We start from the raw sequence: 15286 nt of genomic DNA on the forward strand, positions 1-15286 counted from the left end.
AAAACAGTCAAGGTTAGAACATTAACTGTGGCAAGAATAGCACCACATATCAGTGATTAACACAGAGTTTCATGTGAGTGTATATGGAAGAATATGTGGATATATATGCACACACATACATAATTGCATTTTGAATATGGAAGCGCCTGCATAAAACAGGTGGAGCGTTTTTCTTTCTGACAAGAGGGCTCACGTTCTTTGCCATCTTTTTTCTTTCTTTCTTTGCTTTTTTTTTACACATTAACATTTCAGACTGCTGAGTTACATTGATAAGGCCTAATTAAAACACAGGCATTGAATTCTAATTTGATTAACTTGCACATTTTCACCATTTTTTTCTGATCTTCTGTTTCTAGATAACCTTTTTTAATTCTGGTTTCGGAAAAGGTCAATTATGAATTTTTTAAAAGCCAAGAGCATTTTAAGGATATGTAGAGGGAGGCTACAGCTGATTGAAAATGACATAAACAAGAAAAAATGTAATGGCACTTAAATATATGTCGCACCCCATTAAATGTGTCATGCAGTTCGGTAGAACCCCGGAGCCAAACAGTGTAGCAGCCTGGAAATCACTTTTGAAAGTACCCATTTGATCTTCAAAAGTAATTACTATAATTTTGCTGTTGCATGTTGCGACTTTTTTGCTGGGTTCTTGAAAAAGTTGGGTGGAGATTAGAAACTGTGAGGGAAAGAATGGTGTCACCCCAGAGACAATGGAAGCCCATGATTCATCATTTTATGTTATATGGGAAAATGTCCCCATTTTTGTCTTATTTGAAATCTGTCAATGGTATGGTTGCGGGCAGTCACGGAAGTCTGTCAGAAAAGTAAAAAGAAGGAAGTTCTTGGCACAGGGGTCCCCAAACATTTGTCCTTCAAATGTATCGGGCTTCAGCTCTCAGGATCCCTGACCATAGGCTATGGTAATTAGCACTTTTGGGGACCTGAAGTCCAAAATATCTGGAAAATCAAAGTTTAGGACCCAATGTCCTAGCATATTAGTATCACATCATCATGGCTCTATCACAACCTGGGGATCACAACCAGATACAGTGAAGACATCTGCCCTTGCGCTGTGCTACTCTGCTGCTGAGTATGCATGCCCAGTGTGGAACACATCTTACCACACTAAAACAGTGGATGTGGTTCTGAATGAGACCTGCCGCATTATCATGTGGTGTCTGTGCCCTACACCACTGGAGAAATTACACTGCTTAGCCGGTATTGCACCACCTGACATCCGCCGGAAAGTAGCAACCAATTGTGAAAGGACCAAGGCAGAGACATCTCCAGCTTATCCCCTGTTTGGGTATAAGCCAGCATGTCAACGACTTAAATCAAGAAATAGTTTTCTAAGATCTACAGAGACACTCACTGGAACACCTCAGCAAACGAGAGCACAAATGTGGCAGTCCCAAACCCAGCACCTCAATCCGTGGGTGATACCAGATGAGAGACTCGCCCCTGGGCACACAGAGGACTGGGCAACTTGGAAGGCACTGAACAGACTGCGCTCTGGCACCACGAGTTGCAGAGCCAACCTTGAGAAATGGGGCCACAAAGTGGAATCCTCGACATGCGAGTGTGGAGAAGAGCAAACCACTGACCACCTGCTGCAATGCAACCTGAGCCCTGCTACATGCACAATGGAGGACCTCCTTGTGGCAACACCAGAAGCACTCCAAGTGGCCAGATACTGGTCAAAGGACATTTAATCAACTACCAAACTCACAGGTTTTGTATTTGTCTGTTTGTTTGCTTTGTTCTGTTAGAAATGTAATATAATGGACGGGTTGCTCTGACACGACAAATAAATAAATCATCATTTCAACATGCTATATGCTAGAACCCAGACTACTTTGTTTGGATAGTCAAACTGCAGTCCTGAGAACTAGCTACCACCTCAAGAATTCCTTTGCCTTGGCTGTTTCTTATAATCCACGGAAAACATCCCATGCACTATTGGAACTGTTAAGTTATGCTAGTTTTCTATTTGCTACTTAAAAGAGACATCATTTGATGACAACAGGGAAGAAGAGGATGATAAAGCTAGAGAAGAACAGAGCTCAGAGCTCAAATCTGAAAAGCTAGATTACTTTCTGAAGGACAGAGCCTAAAGTGGCAGACACAAAAGAGACGGGAATGCTTTGGTGTGCTTTTAAAAAGAAATGTTGGGACAATTAAGCCAGCTGTGCTGATTTACAGTTAGCACATCAACACCTATACAATCTCTGTTTAGTATTGTGTGATGCTCTTTGCTCTCTTGTTTCTTGAACTTCAGATTGCTCCTTGGCCTTGTCTACAGTGGTAAGTTAATCCCTGGCCAGTCTGGATCAAAAATGTGCTGGACTGGTCCTGAAGCCAACCATAAATACTGTCTCAGATGTACCACAGTGATGGGTTGGGGTCTATAAGGTCCAATGGGTTGGAGTCCATAAGATGCAGCCAGGCTGAAACCACAACAACCCCAAATATATCTATCCTTGTTGCTGCTCCAAGATGGCCACAGAACTCTGAGATAACTCCTGGACCTCACACATGCTCTGTATTGATGAAGAAGAAGCAACAATAGATGGACAGGTGTGTGGGGAAGAGCTAGCAATTATGCACCAGCCCACTTCACTGGCCCCCACAATGGTCAGGATCAGTCACCTCCATCTTACTAGTTTAGGATATTAACTTCTTTGTGATATATGCTATGAATCAGATGACTGAGATCACTGCCTGGCTTTAGTTTAATTCTCCAGAAAGAGTTTGCTAGTGCCTTTCTATGAGAGTTCATGACTTGAACTGTTCAGAAGGGGTTTACTTTTGCCTTGCTCAGGATCATCCAGTGGGTTTCTGTGGCTGAGCGGGGATTCAAACACTGTTCTCCAGAAGCCCAAAGCACACTGGTTCTTATAGGTTTAGATACATGCAAAAGCTGTAGTTTTTCTCTGATGAAGTCCTCCTTTCCATCTCTTCCACCAGTGATCTGTTCCTCCAGAGTTATCCATGAACCCCATCTTCGTAGGCATTAGCTTCCACTGGAGATCAAATGCAGCTTTTCTTATTCATCACAGGTGTTTCATAGAACAAGGTCTGGCCATATAGTAATATTTCATTTCCAAACCAAGAGAATATGCTAGTGAAAGTTCTCTTTTCTTCACAGGAGGCTACCAAACATGTCAATGGAACATCATGTTATGTGTGAGTTTGCTACTCCATCTCAGGAAGTAGCCATGAGCAGAGAATACTCAGAGACATGGGAGATGTTTAGACCTTCTATTGCTAGTTATTTCCTCTGAAATGAAACTCTCTCTGGAAACTTCACTTTTCCAATGATGAGACACTGTTGCTATTGTTCACTTATTTGTGTAAAAATGGTTTGGAATGAATTATAAATGGGTGAGTGGGTGACAAAGAGAGAGATAGGCAGCTTCTTCCTGCTGCTTCTCTGCTCTGTCTGAAGTTACCCACGGTTGCTTTTCATGACGAAATAAGCCCTCTGAAAAAAAAGTGTGGAACTATAAGCAAGATGCATTTGTGCATTTGTGTACAACAGGAAAGGGAATCATGTAGGTTTGCAGATGTTAAGACTGAAAGTCCCAGCAGCCCTTGTCAGAAAAGCCACTTGTGAGAATTGCATCATTTGGAGAGTCATATAATCCCAACTCTGGCATGTGCAGAGTTACTAGACATGTGTGCGAATTTCGTTCTTACCATTTCTTCCATTTGTTTTGTGTCTTTCATTTATTCAGAAGCACAAAATGTGAAGCCCCTCACCACACAAAATCCATCTTAACCCCAAAGCCTACTTTTGTGTGGAGCTGAATTTCTGTGTGTATGCACTTCTTCTCTTCTCCTACTTTCCTCCCTTATGCCCACAATGCCCTGCATTCACTCATGGGAGTTGCAGCCAGGAGATGAAGGAGATGATGAAGAAGAAGGAGATGGAGGAGCTCAGGAGCTACTCTTCCTTAACGAAGGTGGAGAACATGTCCTCCAACCAGGATGGCAACAACTCAGATGACTTCATTAAGGACTTCATTAAGATGTGTGACTGTGCAGGTACTCGCTGCAGACAGGCACTGACAGGTGCACGTGCACTTTCCAGGCCTGCCTGCACCCTGCCACACACTCACTCTCTTTCTGAGGAGAATGTGTGTGTGCAGTGGGGGTGTGCAATCAGGCCTGGAAAGCTTGCACGCACCTGTCAGTGCCTGCCTACAGCCCAGCACCTTCACAGTCACACACCCCACCACACACATGCCCCACCACCCACCACACTCTCTGGTGGAAAGGAGGAAGGGGTGGTGATTCCTTCAACCCTGATAGAGCATGTATGCTGAGGTCTGGATGTGGGACTGCCCAGCCATGACCCATGAGTGAAGGTGGGGCATTGCGGGTGCGAAGGAGGGAGGAGGAGGAGGAGGAAGAGAAGAAGCACAGTGCCCACACATACACATGCCTACTAGTGACTGCCAGGCAGCCGAACACCTCAAGAAGAGGAGCCAATGGGTGGGATGCCCCCCCCCCAAATAATGGAATGATTTCCAGGCCCTACAACGAAAGAATTGAAAACAACCCTCCCAATTTTGGGAGGCTTACCGAAAGCAAATCGGGCACTGCAATGAAAGCCCAGAAACGAAATGGGACAAACTTTTACCTAAATGCATGTCACTAATAGTTACACAGATGTGTGTTTATGTGCACATGCATGCCACTCAGTTTATTTCTCCCAATATGAAATTACATTACTGGAAATGGACAGGGAAGTTAGTGTTTTCGGAAATGTCGGTGTTTTCAGAAATTTTGAAAATGAAATGCTCATCTTTGGTCAAGAAGGGGGAAATTCACAAACAGTGGGGTATCTGCAACCATTGATTTATTCCGGGAATGATGTAAATTGCATAAACAAACTGTTCCATCCAGTCCTCAGCAGCTAATGACATCCATCTCTTATGAGCTGGTTTGTCCAGTTACACAGAAGTGCTGGGGAAAGAGTTTTACTGCATGTATCCTTCTGAAGAAGTTGTTTAAATGAACAATACAATTGTGTGTATGTGTGTTTGAGTGCAGGCTATCATGGCTCAGCTGCCCCAGGAGGAGAAGGCTAAGATAGCAGAGCAAGTAGAGATATTCCACCAGGAAAAGAGCAAACTGGATGCTGAAGTAGCAAAGTGGGATGACAGCGGCAATGATATTATCGTCTTGGCCAAGCAGATGTGCATGATCATGATGGAGATGACAGACTTCACGAGGTATGTGTGTGTCATTCTCATCTTAAATGTGAAGGTTGTTAAGGAGGAAGCAAGTCATCCCTGAGACTAAAATAAGATATAAATGAAACTGTATGTATCCACTATCATGGGCTAGAAAGATTTAGTCCAGATTTGCTTGGCATTTCTCTCTATAGCAGTGTTTCTCAACCTGGGGGTCGGGACCCCTGAGGGGGTCATGAGAGGGGTGTCAGAGGGGTCGCCAAAGACCATCAGAAAACAAGGATTTTCTGTTGGTCATAGGGGTGCGGGAAGTTTGTCCCAATTCTATCATTGGTAGGGTTCAGAGTGCTCTTTGATTGTAGGTGAACTGTAAATCCGAGCAACTGCAACATCCAAATGTCAAGGTCTATTTTGCGCAAACTCCATCTGTGTTCATATTTGGGCATATTGAGTATTCATGCCACATTTGGTCTAGATCCATCATTGTTTGAGTCCACAGTGCTCTCTGGATGTAGGTGCACTACAACTCCAAAACTCAAGGTCAATGCCCACCAAACCCAGCCTGTATTTTCTGTTGGTCATTGGAGTCCTGTGTGCCACATTTGGTTCAATTCCATCATTGGTGGAGTTCAGAATGCTCTTTGATTGTAGGCGAACTATAAATCTCAGCACCTACTGCTCTAAAATGACAAAATCAACCCCTCCTTACAACCCCACCAGCATTCAAATTTGGGCTTCTTGGTTATTTGTGCCAATTTGGTCCAGTGAATGAAAATGCATCCTGCATATCAAATATTTACATTATGATCCACAACAGTAGCAAAATTACAGTTATGAAGTAGCAACAAAAATAATTTTATAGCTGGGGTTCACCACAACATGAGGAACTGTATTAAGGGGTCACAGCATTAGGAAGGTTGAGAACCACTTCTCTATAGTCTCTGTTTTGCCAGTTCAAGAAGATGCCCAGGAGGGAGAGGGGTATGTTGTTAGAAGTTAATTGAAGATGCAAGTCTTGCCCTAGTCCACAAAGGAGAAAAAACTTCTCTTTGTGGACAAGAGAGCACTCTCTTTTTCTCATGGTTCATTTTGAAAAAGATTCCTCGGTTCAAACCGAGGATGTGGACAAGGTGCTTGGAGGAATGAGAGCTACTACATGCATCCTAGACCCCTGCCCATCCTGGCTTCTAAAGGAGGCCAGAGGGGGATTGGCCGAGTGGGTTAAGGTGGTGGTTAATGCCTCCCTTCGGGAAGGCATTTTTCCAGCCAGCTTAAAGCAAGCTGTGATAAAACCGCTGTTGAAGAAACCATCACTGGACCCCACTCAATTGGTAAACTATCGGCCTGTTTCCAATCTTCCCTTTTTGGGCAAAGTCATGGAACGTGTGGTGGCCTCACAACTCCAGGCATTCTTGGTAGACACGGATTATCTAGATCCGGCGCAGTCTGGCTTTAGGCCGGGACATGGTACCGAGACAGCCTTGGTCGCCTTAGTGGATGATCTCCGTCGGGAGCTCGACAGGGGGAGTGTGTCCCTGTTGGTGCTTCTCGACCTCTCAGCGGCCTTCGATACCGTCGACCACGGTATTCTTCTGGGACGCCTCGCAGGAATGGGCCTCGGAGGTACTGCTTTGCGGTGGCTCCGGTCATTCCTCGAGGGTCGGTCTCAGAAGGTGTTACTGGGGGACTCCTGTTCTACCCCACAACCGTTGTTTTGTGGGGTTCCTCAGGGTTCAATATTGTCCCCCATGTTGTTTAACATCTACATGAAGCCGCTGGGCGAGATCATCCGGAGTTTCGGGGTGCGGTGTCATCTGTACGCAGATGATGTCCAGCTCTGTCACTCCTTTCCACCCGCTACTAAGGAGGCTGTCGAGGTCCTGAACCGGTGCTTGGCCGCTGTGACGGTCTGGATGGGGGCGAACAAATTGAAATTAAATCCAGACAAGACAGAGGTGCTCCTGGTCAGTCGCAGGGCCGAACAGGGTATAGGGTTACAGCCTGTGTTAGACGGGGTCGCACTCCCCCTGAAGACACAGGTTCGCAGTTTGGGTGTGATCCTGGACTCATCGCTGAGCCTGGATCTCCAGGTTTCGGCGGTGACCAGGGGAGCATTCGCACAGTTAAGACTCGTGCGCCAACTGCGACCGTACCTTGGGAAGTCTGACTTGGCCACGGTAATCCACGCTCTGGTTACATCCCGCCTTGATTACTGCAACGCTCTCTACGTGGGGTTGCCTTTGAAGACGGCCCGGAAGCTTCAACTAGTCCAACGGGCGGCAGCCATGGTATTAACAGGAGCAGGGCGCAGGGAGCATACAACTCCTCTGCTGTACCAGCTCCATTGGCTACCGATCAGCTACCGAGCCCAATTCAAAGTGCTGGTTTTGACCTTTAAAGCCCTAAACGGTTCTGGCCCTACATACCTATCCGAACGTATCTCGGCCTATCAGCCCACCAGGACCCTAAGATCTTCAGGAGGAGCCCTTCTCTCCATCCCGCCTGCTTCACAGGTGCGGCTCGCGGGAACGAGAGATAGGGCCTTTTCTGTGGTGGCCCCCCGGCTTTGGAATGCCCTCCCTATTGAACTAAGATCAGCCACCTCGCTAATGGCATTTCGGAAAAATCTAAAAACTTGGATGTTCGAGCAAGTTTTTAACTAATTTCCGATGTAAGGTTATTTTGACCATGGACTTGCAACCAAGGATAACGAACTGAATTACGATTTTAACTATGAGATGTTTTCGACTTGTATTGGTGGCCCGATACTAAGTATGTTCATACTATGTATGTTTTATGTCTTGTATTTTGATATCTTATTTTATATTTTTAAGTGACTATTGTATTTTAACAAGTTGTAAACCGCAATGAGTCGCCGCACAGGCTGAGATATTAGCGGTATACAAGTGTATCAAATAAATAAATAAATAAATAAATAAATAAATAAACACTAGTGCTACCACATTTCTTTTTTCGTTTAGTTAAAGATCATGGGGTTTAAGTTCCACCTCCATGACTACTGTTTCATTAAGAGCTGTTCAGCAGAGGAACTCTCTGCCCGGAGTGTGGTGGAGGCTCCTTCTTCGGAGGCTTTTAAGCAGAGGCTGGATGGCCATCTGTCAGGGGTGATTTGAATGCAATATTCCTGCTTCTTGGCAGGGGGTTGGACTGAATGGCCCATGAGGTCTCTTCCAACTCTTTGATTCTATGATTCTATGAAACAATTATCTTCTTGGCATTTCTGTGCTTGGGAGGCCTGATTTGGAAAAAACCACTAGCACCATCCAATCCAACCTCCTGCCTCATAGGGATTTTGAAAAGTAAATAGAATTTTCAGATATATAAAAGATGCAGACTCGGTTGCTTTGTTATTCATTCCCTGGACGAGACCACAGTATAAGTGTTCTGGTCTTCTCAGATACACAGTATTGTGGGTCTTTGGTATCTCCTAGGATTTGGTTTAAGGACTTGATGTAGATACTAAAGTCTATGGAACCTCAAGTCCCATTATATGCAATGGAATAGTAATATTTATTTCTTTATTTGCCCTATTTATTATCTGCCTTTCCCTATCCCAAGAAGGACTCAAGGCGGCTTAGAATCATAGAATCATAGAATCAAAGAGTTGGAAGAGACCTCATGGGCCATCCAGTCCAACCCCCTGCCAAGAAGCAGGAATATTGCATTCAAATCACCCCTGACAGATGGCCATCCAGCCTCTGTTTAAAAGCTTCCAAAGAAGGAGCCTCCACCACACTCCAAGGCAGAGAGTTCCACTGCTGAATGGCTCTCACAGTCAGGAAGTTCTTCCTCATGTTCAGATGGAATCTCCTTTCTTGTAGTTTGAAGCCATTGTTCCGCATCCTAGTCTCCAAGGAAGCAGAAAACAAGCTTGCTCCCTCCTCCCTGTGGCTTCCTCTCACATATTTATACATGGCTATCATATCTCCTCTCAGCCTTCTCTTCTTCAGGCTAAACATGCCCAGCTCCGTAAGCCGCTCATCATAGGGCTTGTTCTCCGGACCCTTGATCATTTTAGTCGCTCTCCTCTGGACACATTCCAGCTTCTCAATATCTCTCTTGAACTGTGGTGCCCAGAATTGGACACAGTATTCCAGGTGTGGTCTAACCAAAGCAGAATAGAGCATGGGTAGCATGACTTCCCTAGATCTAGACACTAGGCTCCTATTGATGCAGGTCAAAATCCCATTGGCTTTTTTTGCCGCCACATCACATTGTTGGCTCATGTTTAACTTGTTGTCCATGAGCACTCCCAAGATCTTTTTCACACGTACTGCTCTCAAGCCAGGCGTCCCCCATTCTGTATCTTTGCATTTTGTTTTTCCTGCCAAAATGGAGTATCTTGCATTTGTCACTGTTGAACTTCATTTTGTTAGTTTCGGCCCATCTCTCTAATCTGTCAGGTCTGAGGCCGTTCCATAGTCATTGCACATATTCCAGTTATATTGTTATTGCACTGCTTCTCCAAGAGCCAGGTGTTTACTCTCCTTCTGAAGGGAAGGAGGAAGGGGGCTGATGTAATGTAATATCACTAGGGAGGAATTTCCACAGCTGAGGGGCCACCACTGAGGAGGCCCTGACTCTCATCTCCACCAATTGTCCTTGCGAAAAAGATAGGATCGAGAGTGGGGCCTCCCCAGAAGATCTTAGTCTCCGAGGTAGTTCAAAATGACATCCCTTTTATCAAGCAGCAAAATTAAGATTTCCTTTTTGAAATTCTTTTTTTTAATATATTTTCAAACAGTGGTTAGTTGAATCCACAGGTTTAAAAATCTGTGGATATGGAAGGTCAGCTATATCTCATTAATATGGAAATGGCTAACATGTGTCAGGTTTAAATACCTGTTAATACCCATCACATGCCACACACAACAATCCAAATTCTCAAAAAGAGCTTGGAAAAGTTACGTGAGGGAAGGTCTGTGTCCTATAATCCACCAGCCAGCATGACTTTCTGCAAAACAAAACAAAACAAAACAACAAAAAAGCAACTCCCCTAAAACACTCCCTTTATGTAGAAAACTGGCTGCCAGGACCATGGCATAGCTTTCTTCTGGGAATGTTTTTATTATTATTCTACTGTTCAGGGATATTTTATTTCGTATGGAGTAGCATTTGTTCATGTGAGCCCCAAGCTATAGGCTGAAGTAATGAAGATACAGGATTCTCATCTCGCAGATAACTATATTTGCTGCAAGACAGACACAAGATTTCATCTCAGAGATATCTGAAAAGCTACGGTGTTGGTGATACAAAGGAAGCACCCAACTTTACATTACATGGAATGGTGTTTACATAGCTTTTTTTTAGGCCCCTTCCACACAGTTGTGTAAAAGCCACGTTGTACTGGATTATATGGTAGTGTGGACTCAGAGCCCTTCCACACAGCCCTATATCCCAGAATATCAAGGCAGAAAATCCCAAAATATTTGCTTTGAGCTGTGTTATCTGAGTCCTTACTTTTACTTAGGCGATCCCTCATTGGACGAGTAAGATGGTCTTCCTTGATGACTATTTTTGTGGGTTTGTAGGTGGCTGTGGAGCCCTATTCTTGACCCACATCTTCTCCCACAGTGAAGGCATTGGTTTCCAGGTGGAAGGCGGCCCCGGTCAGGGTTGGCTTGATGCGCCCTCCTCCTGGCACGTTTCTCTCTTTCTCCCTCCACTTGTGCCTCCTCAAATTCTGCAGCACTGCTGGTCACAGCTGACCTCCAACTGGAGCGCTCAAGGGCCAGGGCTTCCCAGTTCTCAGTGTCTATGCCAGAGTTTTTAAGGTTGGCTTTGAGGCCATCTTTAAATCTCTTTTCCTGTCCACCAACGTTCTGTTTTCCATTCTTAAGTTCAGAGTAGAGCAACTGCTTTGGGAGATGGTGGTCAGGCATCCGGACAACGTGGCCGGTCCAGCGGAGTTGATGGCAGAGGACTATCGCTTCAATGCTGGTGGTCTTTGCTTCTTACAGCACGCTGACGTTTGTCCGCTTGTCTTCCCAAGGTATTTGCAGGATTTTCCAGAGGCAGCACTGATGGAATCTGAGTCCACACTCCAATAATGTGGGAATTTCTGGCTTGATATCCTGGAATATAGGGCTATGTAGAAGGGCCTTCCAATAACCCAGTTCAAACACACATTGTGGATTATCTGTCTTTATATTCTGGGTTATAAGGCTGTGTGGAAGGGCTCTTAATCATGTTCTTTTTCAAACAGAGCAGGCTTTGCGTCTCAGTGGCCAGAACCAGTGGCGGCATGGATGGGTGAAGCTCTTTGTCCTCATCTTTCCAACTCTGTTTCTCCTCAAAAGTTTTTCCTTGCATGACATTATTATTGTATTGTTGAGGAGAGCTACAGGATTTTCCACGAAGACAAGTGTAGTGGGTGGTTTGAATGTGTGTAGGAGAAGAAAGACTGAAAAGAAGCAAAAAGCTAAGCCGCCCTCCCTATCCCTTTTATTCCTTGGCTGAACTGGAAGCCTTGAACACTTCTTTGACTTAAAAAAGAAAATACTTTGAACACGAAAAAGGAGCTTTTCCTGTTAGGCAGGTATGCTATCTGCAGAGCCTAAATTCCATATCCATGTGATTAGTCTCCAAAAGCACCTGTATTTCTGTGCTCGTTATTATAATGAACTTTAAATGAGCCCCCAAGGGTTCTTATTCTATTTGTGTCTGTTCCATTACTCTGGTCATTATGTGATCTGAAAAAAGCAGCTCCCCAAGTGCATCTGAATGCATAACTGCTTTCTATTTCACCACTTAATCTCAAATTATGTCTATACATCACTCCCTCTGTTCTGTGCTGAAAACTATTTGCCCCCAATTTTGTTTGGGAATTTTTGCATTACCAATGCTATGGGAATAACTCAGGGTTAGCAGTAGTGAGGGAGGAGAAAGAAAGAAAAGTTTTGCATTCCTTCTGAGACACATTCTTAATGAGCGCTTTAAAATGCACAGACTGTTGAACCTGGTTCATGGGCTTAGAGGCAAAATCTAAGTGCTGGCAACACATTTTGGAGCATTGATGTAGGCATCTTGTGTTTTACAGGGGTAAAGGCCCATTAAAGAATACATCCGATGTCATTAACGCTGCCAAGAAAATTGCAGAAGCAGGCTCACGAATGGACAAATTGGCCCGTGCCGTGGCTGATCAGGTAATTCTCTCCATTCTCTTGAAACTATGGGGTATGTCTACATTGTAGAATGAAAGCAGTTTGATATCACTCTAACTGCCATGGCTCAATGATATGGAATCCTGGGAATTGTAGTTTTGAGAGGTACCATCATTCTTATAAAATTACAACTTCCATGATTCCATACCATTGAGCCAAGGCAGTTGAAATGGTGTCAAACCATATTGATACTACAGCATAGATACAATCAAAAATAGGCAGTGGTACCATCTTCCAAAGTGTCATTTCCACTTCCTTATACATTCTCAAAGTCAAAGTGAAAAGGTAAAGGTAAAGGTTTTCCCTTGCCATGAAGTCTAGTTGTGTCCATCTCTGGGGGTGGTGCTCATCTCCATTCTAAGATGCGGCATTGTGTGTAGACACCTCCAAGTTCATGTGGCCAGAATGACTGCATGGAGCACTGTTATCTTCCCACCGGAGCGGTACCTATTGATCTATTCACATTTGTTTATTTTTGAACTGCTAGGTTGGCAGAAGCTGGAGCCCCCAGTGGCAAAGCGGATTAAACTGCTGAGCTGCTGAACTTGCTGACTGAAAGATTGGTGGTTCAAATCCAGGAAGTGGGAGCTCACCCCACTCCTTGGATTTGAACTGTCAATCTTTCGGTCAACAAGTTCAGCAGCTCAGCAGTTTAACCCGCTGCACCACTAGGTCTCCTCAATCAACGTTATCTTCTTGAAATACAGAAATTTCTTACTGGGTTTCTTCAAGTTCTTCGTGTCATTTCCAAGAACCCTAAATAAAATTCAAACCAGGGCTTTCGTGGCAAGATATCTGCAGAGAGGATTTGCTGGGAGGCTGGGAAATTATGATTCACCCATGCTCACCCAGTGGGATTCCATGGATGAGCAGCAGATTCAAGTGGGTGTTGTACTGTTTCAAATTGTACTGTTCAACTATTTTTTAAAAAAAAAAACTTTTAAGTATATGTTTTAAATTGTTTTAACATGGATAAAAGTTTAATTCTGTTTTAATTAGTTTAACTTTCTATATCAATTATATTGCAATTGTAATTTGCAAGCTGCCCTGGGATCTAACTTTCCTTGTTGGAGGAAAGTTCTGGTGTTGGAGGAAAGTTCTGAGAGTGCCTTGGACTGCGAGAAGATCCAACCAGTCCATCCTCCAGGAAATAAAGCCCGACTGCTCATTGGAGGGAAGGATACTAGAGACAAAGTTGAAGTACTTTGGCCACATCATGAGGAGACAGCAAAGCCCAGAGAAGACAATTATGCTGGGGAAAGTAGAAGGTAAAAGGAAGAGGGGCCGACCAAGGGCAAGATGGATGGATGGCATCCTTGAAGTGACTGGACTGACCTTGAAAGAGCTGGGGGTGGTGACGGCCGACAGGGAGCTCTGGCGTGGGCTGGTCCATGAGGTCACGAAGAGTCGGAGACGACTGAACGAATGAACAACAACAACTGGGATCTAATCTTAGGGAAAATAAGGAATATAAATAGATGGTGGTGATGGCAACAATCCCCACCGCCCATCTCTCCCAGAGTCCTAGGACCTCTAGTCTGACACTCAAACCACCGTGAATGCTCACAATTGGGGTACACAATTGTTTTTATCCCAACACTGCATACTCATCAGTGGCTAGATAAGACTGCACATACAGGCTCATTTGTTTATTTAATGTATTTAGAATATTTATACCCTACCCTTGGTAAGAGGGATGAAGGAAGAGCTTCTCATCTGCTTCTGAACCTAGGCACAATGGTGCTGTATCTGCCCCTTCTTCTCCCCCTCTGCCCCAGGTCAGTAGCAATTTGGATGGAGGGAGGGAGTTGCAACTGATTCTGTGTCTAGGCATAATGAAACTATGTCTTGCTATTCTTCTCATCCTCAGACAGCCAGAACAGTGGCAGTTGGGATGGCGATAAGTTGTTTCATGTGCTTCTGGGCCATGACACAGTGGAGCCGTGACTGCCTCACCTCTCCTTCCAAGGATAAGGCAGTGCCAGTTGGATTACAGGGAGATCCTTGTGTGATGCATACAAAGACATTAATATGTGTGCCCACACTTCCTTCATGACACCTATACTTCCACATAGAATCATAGAATCCAAGAGTTGGAAGAGACCTCATGGGCCATCCAGTCCAACCCCATTCTGCCAAGAAGCAGGAATATTGCATTCAAATCACCCCTGACAGATGGCCATCCAGCCTCTGTTTAAAAGCTTCCAAAGAAGGAGCCTCCACCACACTCCGGGGCAGAGAGTTCCACTGCTGAACGTCTCTCACAGTCAGAAAGTTCTTCCTCATGTTCAGATTGTATGTGTTGAGATGTGCATGCCCCCACATCTCAACACATATGTACATCACACTCCTCACAAGCACATTCAGTGAGCTCCCTTCCCCAGAACTGTCCAGTGAACTTGCCCTTAACCTGACTCTACTAGCCACAGATAATAAATGTTTTCAGAATCCACATAAGAGAGTCCTCTCACCTGACCACAGCCTAGCCAAAGGCGAAAGTTGGTAAGATCCTGCTAGCTTTGGCAGTCATGCTGAAAGCAGCAAGGACCCAGTATGACCCCCAAGGCTAAAGTTTGTGCACTTCCAGTGTAAAGGTCAGCACCACTGCTGTGCAAGGCTAGCCAAAGTGCAGCCATGAATATACTTCACTCATAAGATTCCAGCCTTACTGTTTTCCATCTTCATAGGCATGCTAACATTTGATATTTAACCATAACTTGAGCCATAACCCACTCTCCTCCACATTCAGGATTAATCTGCTTTAATGCAAATCTGACCACATGGGGCACATTTGTAAGAAACCTTCACAGTGGGAAAATGATAATGTCAACAAATGTCACAACAGAGAAGAGCCACAGGTGCTCAAAATCTCCTCCTGCATGTCAAACACAGCTCTGT

The 15286-nt window shown here is 44.6% G+C and overlaps 1 protein-coding gene across 2 annotated transcripts in view; it reads left to right on the forward strand.

Moving 5' to 3' along the window:
- CTNNA2 (catenin alpha 2) overlaps positions 1-15286 on the forward strand; it is a 138113-nt gene that overhangs the window by 77827 nt on the left and 45000 nt on the right. For both annotated transcript variants that reach the window (XM_067468555.1, XM_067468556.1), the window contains exons 6-7: positions 5062-5243; positions 12265-12370. In XM_067468555.1, coding sequence (XP_067324656.1) covers positions 5062-5243; positions 12265-12370 — 288 coding nt within the window. The remainder of the gene's footprint in view (positions 1-5061; positions 5244-12264; positions 12371-15286) is intronic.

This window comes from Anolis sagrei, chromosome 5 (assembly GCF_037176765.1).
Source record: "Anolis sagrei isolate rAnoSag1 chromosome 5, rAnoSag1.mat, whole genome shotgun sequence".
NCBI classification, from domain to species: domain Eukaryota; kingdom Metazoa; phylum Chordata; class Lepidosauria; order Squamata; family Dactyloidae; genus Anolis; species Anolis sagrei.